This window comes from Eublepharis macularius, chromosome 6, assembly GCF_028583425.1.
Source record: "Eublepharis macularius isolate TG4126 chromosome 6, MPM_Emac_v1.0, whole genome shotgun sequence".
NCBI classification, from domain to species: domain Eukaryota; kingdom Metazoa; phylum Chordata; class Lepidosauria; order Squamata; family Eublepharidae; genus Eublepharis; species Eublepharis macularius.
Genome location: NC_072795.1, coordinates 86,907,412 through 86,925,850, shown reverse-complemented (window position 1 = coordinate 86,925,850; position 18,439 = coordinate 86,907,412). Strand labels below are relative to the sequence as shown.

Sequence of the window (18,439 nt, the reverse complement as noted above, 5' to 3'; positions counted from 1 at the left end):
GCACCTTGAGTCTAGGACATTTCTCAGGCTGATGGGATACTGAAAACTTCCTAGCCTAACTTGCCCACTAGAGAGGCAGTTAACTTTGTTATAGGCAAAACAAGCGGCATGCCATTTGCCTCGCTGGACTCCTCAACAGCACATTTCTGCATGAGGAAGATGCTTTTTCATACCTATATACATGAGGATTTCTCATTATGTCATGGAGAAACTGAGATGCTGCTTACCAGAATCTGTTGAGATTGACCCTTGAATCAAAAAAGGAAGAGCAAAAAGTGAGTCAGGAAAATATTGTGATAGATACAACTTCACTTAAATCAAATGAATGCTGTCTAATATGTAGTAAAAGATGCTGCATACCAGAGATTCCCATCAGGGGCATAGACTTTCCAGTTTCTGGGGGAAGGAGCTGGGGCTGGGCCAGAGGCATTGCTATGCCAGATCCTTAAAAGAACAGGGGCCTGGTGATATCATAGGGAGGGGCCTCTACAATCTATGGAGGTGGGGCCATGGAGGATGTAGGGAAGGGCTCCCCACAAATTTAGGTGGGCCTGGGCACCCCTGGACACCCCCGAACAACATCCCTGGAAAGGGCCAAACCTAGGAAAAGGTGGGTGTTGGCCAGTGGTTATACTGGTATCTCAGCAATCTCCTGCTGTGACCTGTTTTTGAAATTCACTTTTAGGATAGTCACTTTAAGATCTACAAATATACACACTTTGTGCATAGGACAAACTAAGGACCACAAATTTGACACTAAGAAAGGCACCACAGAAAAGCCTGTAGGGGAACATTTTTAAAGTTTTTCTGGTTGTTCATTTACAGAAGTCTTGTTTCTGCCTTATTCCTAAGGGTGACTTAGTACTGGAATTTACTAAATTATAGTTCAAAATAGTAGCCATCTTCTTCTCACTTCAAACTCATATCCTATAAGTGAGTAGAAGCACATTTTGAGGCAACTGAGAACAGTGCTCATACCCATGACCTCAAAGAAAACTCACAGTTATGCCATCTTGGATTTGAAGTTACACTGAATGTGTTTGTTCTAATTGATGTTCTTTGAATGAACTCATTTCTCAGAATACTGACCATGCTGAGGTTTTTTTCCTCATTGAAGGTTTATCTTTGAGGAGCTTAGAGATTTAAGTGTTGACCTTTTCTCCACTTTCAGGAGTGTGGTCGTGTATGTGTGTGTGTGTGTGTTCTGCCCAGAAGAGGGGGGTCACATCAGGAAGCAGAACAAAAAATGGCAAAAAAGGTGCATGAACAAAATTGGGGGATGGATGCAAATCAGGGGCCTTTTAAAAATTTCCTTTTGCTCTGTGTGCAGCCCAGAGAGAATGTTGAAAAGGAATGTGCACTCTGTACATGTTCATGCTCTTCATTTTGCAGTTACCTAAAACTGTGTGGTACAGTTTCAAAGGGGCAACCAACTAGCTAATGCTTAGAGAAGAAATAGGGGGAAAAAGTTGAGTAGCACTTTCAAAACTGCAGCAAATGTATTGCGGTAGGATTTGGGGATTCTTTTGGTAGAGAGATATTTTGAGTCTTCATCAAGCCTGTTGTTTCCTATGTTTGCTGAAGTGGATGCTGAACCAGTTCCTTTAAGCATTCTTTTTAGAATGTCTGTACTCTGAAGAGTTTGGTCAAGTAATTGTTTATTGACAACTGTTCACCACCTAGGCAACTACAACTAACATAAACTGGTTTCAAACATATAATAGTATTATTGCACTGTGGCTTACTTTGCCTGGTGGTTGTTTTGAATCCACTGCTCTGCGCTTTCAGATGATGCAGACAGCTCTTTTGGCAAGGCGTTATTCTCACACCCCTATGGAACATCACACCTGCATTTGTGGATTACCTACAGTGGAGAACCTTTCCCACTACCTACTTTATTGTCCATTATATAGTGTACCCAGAGCTAAATTTTTGGCTAGAATCCTATCAGTGACAAACACATACTCTGAAATGGAGAAGATTGTGTTTTTGTTATCTGACACTGAGAATCATGTGTCCTATAGAGTCTCTCAGTTTGCACTCACAGCCAAAAAGATAAGATCTAAGGTGGTAATGAATGAGGCTGTTTCGTGACTCCTAGGATAGTTTGGCATACTGTATTGTTTTAATTAATTTTAGTAACCTATATAAACTGTGATAAGGGATTTAATTGTTTATTAGTCAATGTTTGGTAAATTGTGACGGCCTATGGCTATAGACAATAAACTCTCTCTTGACTTTGACTTTGGAAAATTTGAACTGCTATTACAAAAAGTTAGAAGTTTCAGGGATTACAGCTTGCCTGCACAACCTAGGCAAGCCTGTCCCAGCAGACATTTGCACATATTTGCCAAGACCAAAAATATAACATCTAATGTGTACAGGCCAGAATATTCAGACAAGGAAAATGTCTGCATCAGCTACTACCAGAATTAGCTAAACTTATCAGAATAGGCCTCACCATACCTGTTTCCTCCTGCACCTCAGAAAGTTCGTAGAATAAAGACCTTTCTATGGTCAAGCATGAGACTCAAACACATGGTTCTTCTTCACGGACATAGACAGATATCTCAGGAAATTTATCTTAATGGTATAGCTAATCAGTTCATTCAAAGAACAATTACCATTTATATGATGGAGCTTGAGATTTGCCTCTTAATCGTTATTTCCTGCCTTATTGCTCCAATGGCAAAAAGGAGGGCATTTTCAGAGGAATCAAAACAGGGACACTTCTGCAAGCACTGTGCAGTTCAGCAAGGGATGCTTTTACTTTTCCTCCCCGCTCTGAATAGGAATTTTGGAGTGATACACATTGGCATTGTGAAGTTGATGTTTTTTATAGTATGGTATTATTTTTAAATGTAAGTTGCCTAGAGCAGGGCTCTGGAGAGGCAGCATATAAATCCCCGAAGGAAGGAAGGAAGGAAGGAAGGAAGGAAGGAAGGAAGGAAGGAAGGAAGGAAGGAAGGAAGGAAGGAAGGAAGGAAGGAAGGAAGGAAGGAAGGAAGGAAGGAAGGAACTTCATCCCTATTTCCAGCTAGCTATAAGTGGTTGAAGGCTGTTAAAAAAGAAGAGCAAAATACAAGTCAGGACAAAATTGTGGTCAATTCAGCGCAATTCACTGAACTCAAATAAGAGGTTTGTAATGAACCAACGCAGAAGATGCTTACTTGTGGATGTTTGCATGGTTGTTGGTGCTTGAGCAGAAAAAGAAAAGCAAAATGCAAATCAGGAAAATATTGTGGTCAATTCAGCACAATTCACTGAACTCAAATTAGAGGTTTATAATGAACCAACACAGAAGATGCTTACTTGTGGATGTTTGCATGGTTGTTGGTGCTTGAGCAGAAAAAGAAGAGCAAAATACAAGTCAGGAAAGAATTGTGGTCAATTCAGCTCAATTCACTGAACTCAAATAAGAGGTTTGTAATAAACCAACGCTGTCTAATATGTTGCAGAAGATGCTTACTAGTGGACATTAGCACAGTTGGTGTTTGGGCTTAAAAAGAAAAGCAAAATGCAAATCAGGAAAATATTGTGGTCAATTCAGCACAATTCACTGAACTCAAATTAGAGGTTTATAATGAACCAACACAGAAGATGCTTACTTGTGGATGTTTGCATGGTTGTTGGTGCTTGAGCAGAAAAAGAAGAGCAAAATACAAGTCAGGAAAGAATTGTGGTCAATTCAGCTCAATTCACTGAACTCAAATAAGAGGTTTGTAATAAACCAACGCTGTCTAATATGTTGCAGAAGATGCTTACCAGTGGACATTAGCACAGTTGGTGTTTGGGCTTAAAAAGAAAAGCAAAATGCAAATCAGGAAAATATTGTGGTCAATTCAGCTCAAGTCACTGAATTCATATTCCAGATGTGCACTAAACAAATGGTGTCCAATATATAGCAGAAAATGCTTACCCATGGAAGTTTGCACAGTTGATGGTGCTTGAACATAAAAAAAAAGTAAAATGCAAGTCAGGAAAATATTGATGTCAGTTCTGTTTACTGAACTCAGCGTGGAGGTTTGCAATGTACCGTTCCTATCTAATATGGAGGAGAAGATGCTTACCAGTGGAATGTGGAATGCTTGTTGTTGTTTCTTGAAAAGAAAAAGAAGAGCAAAAAGTGAATTAGGAAATGTGGTCAATTCAGTTCACTGAAATCAAAATATAGATGGGCCATGAACCAGTGCTGTCTACTGCCCTCACACACCTAACATGAAGATGCCAAACAACAGCATTAGTTAAATTAAACTGACAACTTTAACTAGGGTTACTTTCACGCTAAGGCTTTCCCATGGTTCAGCCACCAGAATGGTGGATTTTTTCATATTTTCACTTGATATCATCCTTTATTTGTGTAGAGAACATTAACACCCTGTTCCTTCCACAAAAATATCTGCCTTATTTTAAACTTTTAAAAACCCAGTGTTTCCTGGGAAAGAAACTATCAAAACAAGCAGTTTCTTATGTCTAATGGGGAAACAGTGTAACTGAAGGACTTCAGCAAAGTGCTAGTCAGTTATTCTATTCATTTCTTGTTGACTTCAAGTAGCCAATCTCCAAAAGAAATTAGCATAAGAGAAGACAATGGCCTGACTTTTAGGCAGAGGGAAGGGGATCTTAAACTTCTTTGTAAGTATAAGGTTTCTTATATGCCTTAGCAGCATTAACTCATGCATATAGTTTTTTTAAAAAATGAAGAGAAGCATATGCATTTCAGCCTGCCTTTTAGGGAGTGGGAAGCAGATGAATAGAGGTGTCTGCAAATATGTGGAGTTTTTTATAAACAAGTTTTTAGAAAGATATTTTGTTATTTCTATGCAATATTACCTATGATTCTCAAAACAAAAATAATTAAAACAGGGTGGGCAGAGAATTTGGGTGGGGGGGGAGTTGCTTCACTGCATAGCAGATGTGAAAGAGAAATCACATCTAAAAATGGAGAGAAACTGGACTACCCTGGACTGTCTGGAATCTCTGTCACAAGGGCAATTTTGCATAGATTCGCATGAGCAACCAGACTACCACAGAAAAATCACCCTGATAAAAATTTAAAATAAATTTTATGTTTAAATTTGGTTATTGGTGGGGGTACCCTGATCTCAGGGTAGGGCTTGGTTAGTAACTGGATGGGAGACCTCCAACAAAGACCAGGGATACAGAGGTAGGCAATGGCAAACCACCTCTGTTAGTCTCTTGCCCTGAAAACCCCACCAGGGTTTGCTGTAAGCCAGCTATGACTTGAGAGCACTCTCCACCACCACCATTAGTGGGGGCATCCTGAAAGGCTTCTGCACAGGATTGCCACCATTTGGGCAGACCCACGTTGGCGACGAGCCTGGTTTTGTAACATTGCTGTACCTTGTTCTTCCTTGCCAGCGCATCAAACCTGTGTTAAGGGAAGTTGTTCATCAACAGCATTCCCATTGGTTAATGCATGAGTTGAAATAATGTGGTTCAACACTGAGTAAGTTCCTTTCCTAGGCAATTGGACTGGTTAGTCATAAGGACTTGGTTACCTCTCCTCAAACTCAGAGCCAAGCTACAAGTGATGCCTGACACAGGCTGGACACTTGTCAGCTTCCCTCAAGTTTTGATGGGAAATGTAGGCGTCCTGGTCTTGCAGCTTGGCTTTCCATTCAAGTGAAGTTTACAGAGAGGTAGTCTATAGGAGGGAGAACATGCGGTCGGGAGGGGAGTGCAGGCGTTGAGCTCCCACTGGGCGCCCCCCTTCCCCTTCTCTGGGTGTGTGTGTGTGGGGGGGGGGTTCTGTAAACTTCAATTAAATGGAGAGCCAAGCTGTAAGACCAGGATGCCTACATTTCCCATCAAAACTTGAGGTAAGCTGACATGTGTCCAACCTGTGTCAGGCATCACTTGTAGCTTGGCTCTCAGAGACCTCAGAGAGTTTGCAAATCTCATGGCATGAGCAACGTTGTTATATACATATCAACTGTAAGTCACCTGGAAATGGTAGTGTATCCATTACTTTTCCAGACTCAACACATGAGTCGTTGTTAAAACACTTACTCATAGAGACATGGATTGGAAAGTTACCAGAGTCCAGGGCACTTCTGGAGTTGGTGATATACTTAGAGCATCTTTATCTGGCTTAATGCACCCATTAGAAAGGCAGGTAAATACTGACATAAGCAGAACAAGGGAGGGACACACCATCTACCTTGCTGGACTCCTCAATTGCACATTTCCACATGAGAAAGGTGCTCTTTTTTGTCTACATCCATAAGGATTTATCATTATGTTACGGAACAACTGAGATGCTGATGTTGAGCTTGATTCTTTAATAGAAAAAGAATGAGTGATAAATGAGTCAGAAAAGCATTGTGTTAAATACAGCTTCACTTAAATCAAATGATCTTTGTACATGATCTGCCACCAATGGCATTTACTTATCAGCTCTGTCTCTCTCACTGTTTCAAAATTCCAAGAGCCTCTGAGGAAGCATTGGAGGAAGGAGGTGGTGGAATGGGAAATTCTCTTCACATGCTGTGATATGAGAAGTCCGTAGAGCTCTGATGCTATTGTGATAGCTTTTTACAAAGCTGTCCTGAACCTCTGAAGTTGAGCACAGTGATCCATTTGTCCTGAAATTCTGACTGCTGACAAGTAAACTAGTTTGAAATCTGAACAGTAAAGCATGGAAGGGAGGGGTTACTTTCCTTGTCTTGGAACACTTCCTTAGTTCTAATTTCTGCCCTTATTTTAGGGTATCAGAAGTTGTTAGAGACTCCTATAAAGGTGATTAATTAGAATTCAGAGAGAGAAGGGCACAGTATTCCAATTCTTCTTGCTGCAAGATGTGGTTACTTTTCTAGCCTTGACCCCTGATTCTGTGAGGCACCTGTGTATACAGATATGGGCTGAAAGGCATGTGGAGGCAAAGAAATGTCTGAAGATGGAGCCCTTCTAATCTAATAGCACCAACAGAAGCAGCAGAGTTTGGCACTTGGAGAAGTTTAGCTGCTGCCTGAACTTTCTACACACATTACTGTACAGATTCCCCTGACAAAGCATAGGTGAAACACAAAGGGGTTGTGGAATCTCATAAATCATTGTTTCCTACAATACCAATCATTTTTTGTTTCTTCCTATTCTGTTTACTGGAGTCACCCTCTCTTCTGGACCATTAAAAGAGAGGAGAGGCACAATTATTCCCCTCCCACAAGAAGGTAGGGCAAAGGCCAGCACGTAAATCTTTCAGTTCCTCAAAGCCAAATCTTCAGTGAGGTCAGCATACCGAGAATTAGCATTTATCATTACATGATGGAGGCGGAGAGATGCCTCTTATTTCCTGCCTTACTGCTTAAATGGCAAAAAGGACATTTTCAGAGGAATCAAAATAGAGACACTTTTGCAAACACTGTGCATTTCAGCAAGGGATGCTTTACTTTTCCTCCCATTGTGAATAGGACTGATACATTGGTACTGTGAAGATGTTTTTTACAGTATGGTATTGTTTTCAGATGTAAGTTGCCTAGAGCAGGGCTCTGGAGAGGTGGCATATAAATCCCCTAATTGAGTAAGGAAGGTAGTAATTAATTAAATAAATAACTTCATCCCCATTCCCAGCCAGCTATAAGTGGTCGAGGGCTCTTTCTTGACAAAGAAGAGCAAAATGCTTGTCAGGAAAATATTGTGGTCAATTCAGCTCAATTCACTGAACTCATATTAGAAATTTGCAGTGAACCTATACTGTCTAATACATTGCAAAAGATGCTTACCAGTGGAAGTTAGCTCAGTTGTTGGTGTTTGGGCTTAAAAAGAAAAGAAAAATGCACATCAGGAAAACATTGTGGTCAATTCAGCTCAATTCATTGAACTCATATTACAGGTGTGCACTAAACAAATGGTGTCCAATATATAGCAGAAAATGCTTACCCGTAGAAGTTTGCACACTTGATGGTGCTTGAGCATAAAAAGAAAAGTAAAATGCGAGTCAGGAAAATATTGATGTCAGTTCTATTTACTAAACTCAGAGTGGAGGTTTGCAATGTACCATTCCTGTCTAAAATGTAGCAGAAGATGCTTACTACTGGAATATGGAATGCTTGTTGCTGGTTCTTGAAAAGAAAATGAAGAGCAAAAAGTGATTTAGGAAATGTGGTCAGTTCATTTCACTGAAATCAAAATACAGGTTGGGTCTTGAACCAGTGTTGTCTATTGTTACTACACACAGAATTAGATGAGACTATTGTAAAGCACTGTACATAGGTCTCCCCTCATAGACTCTAGCTGGTGCAGAATGCACAGCTATATTATTATTGGAAGCTAGATATTACATGCATATTACTCCCATTCAGCAGTCACTCCATTAGCTTCCCATCAGTTACTGGGCTCAGTTCAAGGTATTGGCTATCACATAAAATGCCCTTCATGGCCTTGGTCTCTCATATCTATGAGACTATCTCTCCCCTTATGCTCTATCAGGGCAGCTTCACTTATCTGAACAAGGCCATCTGCAGGTGCCACCCTGCAAATGGGTGAAATCAAAAGCTGCCCATATTGGCTCATTCTCTGTAGTGGCCCCCATGTTGTAGAATATCCTGCCTGAAGAGGTCAGGAAAACTCCCAGTTCCCTGGCTTTGTGCAAGCTGTGCAAAATCAAATTATTTAGAAGGGTATATTGTTGAAGGCTTTCATGGCCGGAGAACGATGGTTGTTGTGGATTTTCCAGGCTGTATCACCGTGGTCTTGGCATTGTAGTTCCTGACGTTTTGCCAGCAGCTGTGACTGGCATCTTCAGAGGTGTAGCACTGTCTGTGCTATGCCTCTGAAGATGCCAGTCACAGCTGCTGGCGAAACGTCAGGAACTACAATGCCAAGACCACGGCGATACAGCCTGGAAAATCCACAACAACCATCTATTTAGAAGGGCTTTCATACATAGAGTATAGAACTGTACTGTACGGAAATGATTCAAAGTGATGCTTTGATAAAAGTTGTTACCATTATTTATTATGTTGTGTCAAATTGCTGACAACCCATTCTGCACAGGCCAATTTTGCCAGCTCAGTTCCCGTACTGCAGAGGGTTTGGGGTTTTTTTACCATCCGTACCCTATTTGCTGCCATGAGTAGTCACTCTGGATATTGTGCAGCTTTTCTGAGGCTTTCCTGAGAGTGCTTATACCCTGACTTTAAAAAAATTCAATTTTTCAGTCAACTGTTTCCTTGTGCACTCTCTTTATTCTGCCTTTTAGTGCTCCACCCTCTTCCATCTCCTCCCACCCTCTGCCAGCCCACTTCATTGTGATTAGCCATTGGTGTCTATCCAGCCACTCCCTCTCCCTTCCTTTCCATCCCCCCTCCCCTCTTTCCTCTCCCACTATTGTTATTTTTTTAAAAAATTCAGCATTGGATTGATGCACCAATGGTTTCAAAGTGCACTGGAGGAGAGCAATTCCCCATTGTGTTTTTTATTGCATATCTCCCTCCTCCGCACGGTTATTATTTTTGCTTTTCGGTACAAGCATTTCAGTTTGTCAGGCCCTTCCCCTCCCATTACCCTGTCAAATGCTCTGTAGGGAGAAATGTCAGAAGTTTGAGGAAGGTGAAGCACTTTGCAAGCTGCTTGGAGGAATTTCAAAAAAGAGTCTGACTTGTCCACCACCACCACCCTGCAACCTTGAATAGTCCATACTTTGAGAGCAACTTCTGCTCTCCATAACATTTACATTTAAAACCATTTCATGTTTTAAAAACAAAATGGCCCAAGATCTTGTCTGTGGGCAAGGGAAGGCTGCCGGGGGGGGGGGTGGAAGTGGGGGAGCTTCTAGAAATTCTAGCTTTGGTCTCTCTCTCCCCCTTTGAATGATCCCCACCCATGCCAAATAGGATCAACAAAGGGAGGGGCAGAGAGGGAGAAATTGAGGAAACAGGTTGATCCAGAATTCCAGTGATGCATCGATTTACTGCATGCACCACCCTAGTGGTTGGCTCTGTGACATCACCGATGATGGCATCTGTGATGTAAACACCAGTACTCATTGATCCCAATGCATTTTGACATGGTGCAGACTGAAAAAAACAGCACTACACCAATCAAACATGAGAGTTATGAAACGACCCAGACAAGCCAATTTGATGCCTTTCGCCTTGACTTCTGGGATAGTGAGGAGTTATGTCCCAGGAGCAGAGGTGCCTAATTTTTTGTCCCAACCTTGTTTTAAATTGCTGCAATGTACATCTTATTGTATTGTTTATTGAATGTCTCTGCTGTTGATTGTATTGACTCACAGTGTAATCAGCCTTGAGTTTCAGAGAAAGGCAGACTATAAATAATATATATAATATAATATAAATAAAAATAACATAAATAAATAAGATGCCAAACAACAGTATGGGTTAGACTTAACTGAGAAATGTAACCAGGACTGCTTTCACACCAAGACCTTCCCCGTGTTTAAGTCACCTGAATGGTGGGGTTTTTTGTACGTTTCCACATAATGTCATCCTCTCTTTGCGCAGAGACCATTAACAGACTGTTCCTTCCACCAAAAAAGCCCCTGCTTTATTTTAAACGTTTTTTAAAAAACCTCCAGTGTTTCCTGGGCAAGACACTATTGATACAAGCAGTTTCTTGTGTTTGAAGGGGAAACAGCATAACTGAAGGACTTAAGAATAGTGGTAGTCAGTTACTCTATTCATTTGTTGTTGGCTTCAAGGAACCAGTCCTCAGAAGAAATTAACTTAAGAGAAGACTACAGCCTGCCTTTGAGACAGGGGGAAGGGGATCCTTAAACTCTTTGCAGTTGTGAGGTTTTTAAAAATCATTAAAAGTGTTGCATTGTTCTGCAAATGTGGAGTTCTTTTAAAGAAGTTTTTAAAAAGATACTGTGTTATTTACAAGCAGTGTTACCCAGGCTCCTTTAAAAAAAAAAAATTAAAACACAGGGGGTGAAGAATCCTGAGGTTCATGTGAGAACATGGAGGTGGGCTTCTCTGTGTATCAGGTGTGAAAATGAAATCACACTTAAAAATCGAGAGAAACTGGACTACCCTGGCCTATCTGGAATCTCTGAGTCTCACTAGATGAGATGTCTGGGTACATGTTCATCAAGTGTCAGGAGATGCAATATTAACTGGGAAGAATAGTTTTGAAAGACAAAGCCAGCAGAGATCACTCCGGAGAGGACCTCTCACATCCCTCTGCCGTGTCAGGTGTCTCCCTTTCTGGAGCCTTTGCCCTGTTGAGGTTCAGTTAATTCAAAGTTTTAAGCAGTAATGGCAGCGGAGTAAAAGCGTCAGAAGGGGAGACAGCCCAGCATGTGAAAGAATCCATTCCCTCCGGAATGATCTCTGTTGGCTCTGTCTTTCAAAAAAAATTTCCCAGGAAGAAGGGGTAGGAAATTCCCTACCACAAATTTTCTTAGTTTTCCAGGTGCTACTGGACTCTTGCTCTTTTCCACTGCTAGTTAGACAAACTAACACGGCTACCCTTCTTGATCTTTTACAGCTAATGTTATGCTTGGGTAGCAACTGGTCCATTATTCCAAGAAACGTTGAAGTGTATGCCATTAAAGGTATTTGAATTGAATTGAATTGAATTGAAGTCAGCCATATTTAATTACCCTCTTGTTACATAATTGCCATATGGTATCTCTATATTTATGTATTGTGAAATCAGTGCCATGCTAGATGCACTTAGAAATGATACTAGAGTTAGTACTGACATCAGATAAAATTATCTTGCTTTGTGCCAGAGCTGAAGTTATGCTGGATTGAATTTATTAAAGTATTTGCTTCCTGATTAACATGAAGCAGATACTGGATTTGGTTAAATGGGAATATTTTGTCTTGAGGAATATCATTAACTTCCAAAGCTACAGTAACTGTTTATTGAAAGATAGTGTTGTGTTGGGCAAAAGGTTATGTAATGTGTTAATAAGAGTTGCCGATGGTTTCATGCTCAGTTCTATATTCCAAGATTTTATAGACTAATTTTACATTCCAGTAGCAAATGACAGCATGAATGAAATGACATTCATAAATGGCATGAATGACAGCATGAATGAAAGCATTCATAAATATGAACTTTGTACACCGCACTGGATATTACTCAGGAGAATTCTTGTTAAGCTTTCATTAAAATGTGTGTCCTGTGATACCACTTCTGCCAGGTCACAGTGGTCCATTTTGGGGGTGAAATGCAGGACCATATAAAAACAAGGATAAGTCAACTGTTTGCCAATAGGGAGCAGCAATGGCAGCAAAATCAGATCCTAATTAATCAAGATCCTGTCTATATGTAGAGAAAGATACTTACCATGGCTGGTTTCCCAGGTTGAGGTTTCTTGAATAGAAAAGCAAAAGCAAAAAGAAAGTCAGGAAAATATTGCAGTCAATTCAGCTCAGTTCACTGAACTCATATTTTAGGTGTGCACTGAATGAACCCAAAACAGAGGTAGGCACTGAACCAGTGCTGCTTAATATGTAGCTGAAGATGCTCAGCAAAGGAAGGAGAGTCTAAGGAGGATGAAGCTAGTTCAAGGAAAAGGTAAGGGAAAAGAAAGGATAAGCCCAATATTGTTGAACAAGATGATATTTGCTGCAATTAGGATAGCATCCCACTCCTCAGTCCTGAGCATGTTAATATGTATGTAGCTAAAGTTCTAAAAGGGGAGATTGTTGCAGCAACACCCCAAAGGAGTAAGACAAACATTCTTCATAAATTTCAGATTGTCTTCAGTTCAGGCAATCATTATACAAGTTGTGCCACCATCCATACTTGCCTCTAGCCCAGCCTTTCTCTTACCCTCTTTTAATATTTAAAGAGAAAAGTTGCAGGGCTTTCAAGAACCATTGGTGGTGGTGGTGATGGAGGGGAGTAGAATAGGAAATTTCCATCACCTTTTGAGATACCAGAAGCTTATTGATTAGTTTTGTCACAGCCCTTCTCTGCTAGTGAAATGATGATGCTCCTCTTGCCTCTGTGTGTGCTTGGGAGCCAATTTGTCCCATTTCCCCCACTATTTTAAAGGTGAGCATCTGGTGACACAGTAAATGGGAGATGGGTTTGGGTATCCCACAACCACGCTCACTTTAATGTATCGGCTAGTCAGGCCCCTAAATGTTGAATGCACGGATTCCTGGCCCTGTGCCAGTGTGACAGCCAACAGTGTCCTGTTCATGGCTGAGAACTGTGTGACTTCAACCAGTTTCTGCAGAGCACAGGTAAGGCAGATATCAGATGTCAGAATAGATATGCCTGGGAGTTGAATCAGGTGAGTAAAGAAAACTGCTTGTGGGTTGAGACTTATTTTATCTAAGGATTAAGAATGATCTTCCAACTTGTACATACATATAAACATACACATATGTCCATATACATATAAACAACTGTATAACATAAACACAAATATAATTAACACACTTGGCAAATATCAACAAAACAAGAATTACCATATTGTTCGATTGATTATGTACCTGCTGGAAGTTAAAAAAGGAGTCTGTATTAGTTTATACTAAAGCATTTCTTCTGCCAATAAAAGTTTGGTGTTAATCCACAGAAATACTCTTTAACTTTCAAGTAGCTAAGCACTTGATTTCTAGTTACCTTCGTAACATAATATTGTTTCATTTGGAAACATGGTTGTCTCTCATCTTTCAGGCATTGTCAGTATCATGTCATATATCATACATACATGAAGGGATTCAAGTGCTATACCTTGCTAAGAAATCTATTCTTTTTGGATTTCCTTACATACATGTGCCCAATCCTTGAAATGCTAGATAAATTATATACCAATTTGGTACATTAAATATTGAAATCTCACAGTTTTTCAAATATACAAGTTGTCTCCACCAGCATAGCTATAGTATTTTGTACAAAGCAAGAGAAGCTGGTACTTGTTTTACCTTTCTAAAACTACCTGCTGGGCTTTTCTTTCTAGCACTGAACATCATTCTCATTCATCATCATCATCATCATCATCATCATCATCATCTGCCTTTCTCACTGAGATCCAAGGTGAATTACAATAGGCAACTAAACCAGACAGCAAAGACCCCGACAATGCATAAACTTGAAGACCTGCTGTGCAAGCAAGTACGCTTGTCTCAACAATTCCAATCTTTCCCTGTATGCTCTACCTTATACTTTTTCTGTCTTACCTGTTCTTCACTTCCCTGTATAGCATGTAGCGATGTAGTAAACAGAGTTCTGTCCTAAGATTTGCAAAATCAGACTATACAGAAATTTGCAAATTATCATTCCATGTGAGCAAATTGGGGGGGGGGAGGGAAGATTGTGGTTTGGTGGTCCAAAATGTATCATAATCCCTGTCCCAGATGCTAATTCAACTTCCAAATGCCTTCCAGACACTAATAGCCACCTCTGTGGTAAGAAGTTCATGTCTGATTACCTTAAAGAAGAGAACCACATGCCTTTTCAAAAGTTTTCCTTTCCTAGTTACTTATCACAAATGAGTAGGCAAGTGTCTCTTTACAAGCCTGGTAAAAGAGAGGTGGCAGGGCTGAAGCCTGGGCACCCTTTGATGTGGAACCTGTCCCCTAACTCCATATGGATTGGATCCAGTGATATATTCCTGCATTCTACTCCCAGCAGTCCCTTCTGATCCCAGAAAGGCGATTACTGAGGCTGTGTGACCTGCAGAGATTAATAGCCATATGATCAACCCCCTACTTCCTCTTCTGCAAGTGTAGTTTTACTGACCGGAGGGACAGGAGGGCAGTTTTGACCATGTGGGTCATGTAACCATGAGAATCAACTTTCCGGGTTGGAAGGGACTGTTGGGAGGAGGCTAATACAGCCAACAGCTGCCAATGCCTTGCACTAGTGGATTGTTCAATCCAACCTATTGTGTGGAAAGGACTTGTCATTGTTGAGCAATCAGGAGAATGTACTCAACAGCTTTGGCACTTTTCATAGTTGCACCCTGCTGAGCTACCAGTCAAAATCCTGGTTTTGCTGCTTCCACAGCAGATGGGCTAGAAGTATTGTCAGCACAATTCTGGTGACACAGGGAGAAAATAGGATGCTACCTGATTCCATAAAACTTCTGAGTCTGGCTTGGCTTCTCAGCTTAATAGATAAGACCTGGTTGCAGTGATGATGACCCAGGCTTCAAAGACTTACTTTATATATGGAAACATTATTTTAAAGGAGTGGACATTACCTTTAGTCCTGTTCCTACGCATGAGCGGTTTTGCTACTCTGTTCATCTCCATAAATTCACTTTAGAGCAGAACTCCATTATGAAAGTTCTCCTTCTACATCATCCTCAAATTAAAAGCATACTTAAACTTGTACTGCATCCATCAGTGTCTGTGCATTATGCATTTAGAGCCTGAGTAAGACAGACAATTGAAAAGGCGTACTCAAATGAATACATTTCTGACAGCCTTCCCTAATGAGCCACTCTGTGATCCAGGATGTAGCAATAGGGGTCCAGTGATGGTCTAGATCACTGCACCTAAACTCCATCTCTGTAAATAGATTAAGATGGGTAGCCGTGTTAGTCTGTCTGTAGCAGCAGAAAAAAGCAAGAGCCTAGTAGCACCTATAAGACTAACAAAATTTGTGGTAGGGGATGAGCTTTTGTGAGTCACAGCTGTGACTCACGAAAGCTCATACCCTACCACAAATTTTGTTAGTCTTATAGGTGCTACTAGGCTCTTGCTCTTTTCTACTGCTACAGACCAACTAACACAGCTACCCATCTCAACAATGCAGTAAGATATTATTATAGCTAAAATATAAGACATTTCAAGGTGTCTTAAGGAAACTAAAGTTTGCAAATTAAGAAATAAGGTAAACATTAGCACATAGAACCAGGTATTATTCCTTATATTACTAGATATATTTGAGATATTTATGCTTTATTATGTGATCTCCAAGAAGGAATTTACCATTATATATTTCTAAAGCAGAGTCATAAGCCACACAAAATTTTCCATAAGCCCAAGTGGTCTTTCTCTATATTATTCATTATGCCACATAGTAAACCACTTTTGAAATTGGTGAAAGCTTCAGAAAGAATTGTATATATGTTGCCAGTGCCTACTCCAAAAAGAGAATGGCCAGCATAACTGTGCAGTTAAAGTTACTATTTGGATCTTAGCATTGCTAAAATGAGTCCCTCGTTGTGAGGGAATGTGTGCATTCATCTTATGCGCCTAATGCTATCCTGTGTCTTCTCTTTAGCTGTACAAAGTTTCTTTGGTTTATACTCCAAGAAACTTAAGAATGCTTCAATGTGGAGAAGACACTGACGTTTTATGGATGACCAGTGTCTGCACTACGTGCAGCCTTTGCATCTGCTGTAGTCCTAATAAATCCTTCACTGTCTTCATTGCAATCCTTTGCACTCCTCTGAAATAGGTTTTCTCTGGTTTTAACTCACAGCTGATGAGAAAGTCCATGAATGCATATGTGTATGAATGAGAGAGAGAAGAAGAAAGGAAAAGGTGAGAGAAAATACAGATAAATATAGCTACATTACCTGATGCCCATAGATATCCTCCATGCAATAGTAATAACCAAGTAAAAATCTGCATGGAATCCATGTTTACTGGATTATCTGCACAACTACTGAAATATGTTTCAGAATATATATTGTAAAAATGTGAAGGGGCGTTCCATGTAATTTGATATTTTTACCTCAATATAAATGAACAAAGGTGGTACAGTATGTTTTTTATGGCAATTCTAGGCTTATGATGATGCTGTATTTTTGTTATTTTAAGTTTTTAAAAAATCCTTTTCCTTGTTCAGAGGCACAATTTTCTGTATACTTTTCTTGGAATAGAAGAGATAAGAATCAGTTGCGTCAAATGCAATGCAAATATTGGCAGAACGTTCTGATTTTAATGCTGCCTTGGAACATAGACATGATTCCTTATTGGCCTTGTCATTATAAGTGGAAAAGGCATTTGATAGATTGAGATGGGAGTTCTGGTAGACAACGAAATAGTCTGTTGCTGCTTCCCTGGTATTAATTTTTCTTTACATAGAAAACTTTGCTTTAGAATACCTACTAATCCTTCAATCTGTACATGTACTGTAGACTTTGGCACATGACAGGAGTTCCCTCTTTCATGCCTGTTATTTATTTTGCTTTTAAGATGGCTGATATTTGCTCTCTGGTAAGGCAAAAAGATTACAGAATTTCCTTTCTGAATATGAACTCACAAGTGGGGCATATATGAACCCTTACAGGGAACTCCCAAATTCCTCTCTTGCTCATCCTTCATTTGCACTTTTCTGCTCCACCTAACTCCTACAGTCATTTCCCTCATTGTGATTTTTCTTCCCCTTCCCTTCTTATCACCAATTTCTCCATCACATCCTTTTTCATTACCACTTTATGCATCCTACCCAGGGCTTTTTTTCAGCAGGACCATGGTGGAATGGAGTTCCAGAACCTCTTGAAAATGGTCACATGGCTGGTGGCCCTGCCCCCCGATCTCCAGACAGAGGGGAGTTTAGATTGCCCTCTGCGCCGCCGAGTGGCACAGAGGGCAATCTAAACTCCCCTCTGTCTGGAGATCGGGGGGCAGGGCCACCAGCCATGTGACCATTTTCAAGAGGGAAACCCACTGAGTTCCACCACCTCTTTTCCCAGAAAAAAGCCCTGATCCTACCCCTCTCCTGTCACAACTTCCCCCTCCACAGCATCACTTTCTCCACCTATTCCTTGTCACTACTTTCTTCCCTGTTGCCACTTTTTCCACTCCCACCCTCAGCTTTCACCATTTTGTCCAAGCATCTGTACTACTTTCTCCCCATCACCACTTTCTCCATCCCAGCCCCCTCCCCACTGCTCACCTTCAAATATCTCCATTATCACTTGTGCCTCTCCTTGGCCAATTGCTAGGGATTTTACCACAAAGTCTTGGTTGCTAGGCACCCACACAGTGCTCACCAGGCTCATAGAGATCTTGGTTGTCATTACTTTACTTGTTTTGAGACTTCAACCCCCCTCCTAACTTTCTGGATTCTTCTGCAAACCTAGGACTTTTTCTGGTTTGATTGTGTGGCTTTTATGATCAATACCCTGGAGCCAGGCTCATGTTACATACTGATGAAGCACTGGTGTTGGTTTCAAAGCCTAAATATTCCATGCCCCAGATAATATCTCTTGTTATCATTCCAAATACATAACCCCTCAGGTTCAGCGCAGAAGTAAACATGAATTGATCCCTGATGTAAGCACTATACAAGTGTTAAATACCCAGATCTCATGGCTATTGTTATTAACATGAAGAGTACTGTGACAAGCATATTCAAGATCCAGAAAGGTGAGCTTTCTTGACAATGAATCTCTGCAGCAAAGTCAATGTTTCTTTATGTGAAGAGGATCATATGTAAAATTGACATCTGGAGAGACTTGCCACTTTGTTCCATTAAAATTAGATCTTTATTTAGAGAATGTATATGAAATCTGGTGGATAGG

General features: G+C 40.5%; 1 protein-coding gene across 4 annotated transcripts in view; it reads right to left on the bottom strand.

The window, feature by feature from the left end:
• LOC129331768 (deleted in malignant brain tumors 1 protein-like) overlaps window positions 1-16,560 on the bottom strand; it is a 95,423-nt gene extending 78,863 nt beyond the window's left edge. For 3 of the 4 annotated variants that reach the window (XM_054982270.1, XM_054982271.1, XM_054982273.1), the window contains exons 1-11: window positions 16,487-16,560; window positions 12,289-12,315; window positions 7,903-7,929; window positions 7,746-7,778; window positions 4,071-4,100; window positions 3,920-3,946; window positions 3,766-3,795; window positions 3,609-3,635; window positions 3,313-3,339; window positions 3,171-3,197; window positions 228-248 (exon numbers count right to left, since the gene is read on the bottom strand). In XM_054982270.1, the coding sequence (XP_054838245.1) occupies window positions 228-248; window positions 3,171-3,197; window positions 3,313-3,339; window positions 3,609-3,635; window positions 3,766-3,795; window positions 3,920-3,946; window positions 4,071-4,100; window positions 7,746-7,778; window positions 7,903-7,929; window positions 12,289-12,315; window positions 16,487-16,550 (340 nt within the window). In that variant the 5' untranslated portion in view covers window positions 16,551-16,560. The remainder of the gene's footprint in view (window positions 1-227; window positions 249-3,170; window positions 3,198-3,312; window positions 3,340-3,608; window positions 3,636-3,765; window positions 3,796-3,919; window positions 3,947-4,070; window positions 4,101-7,745; window positions 7,779-7,902; window positions 7,930-12,288; window positions 12,316-16,486) is intronic. The other variant, XM_054982272.1, reaches the window with a different exon arrangement.
• Window positions 16,561-18,439: the final 1,879 nt, after the last annotated feature.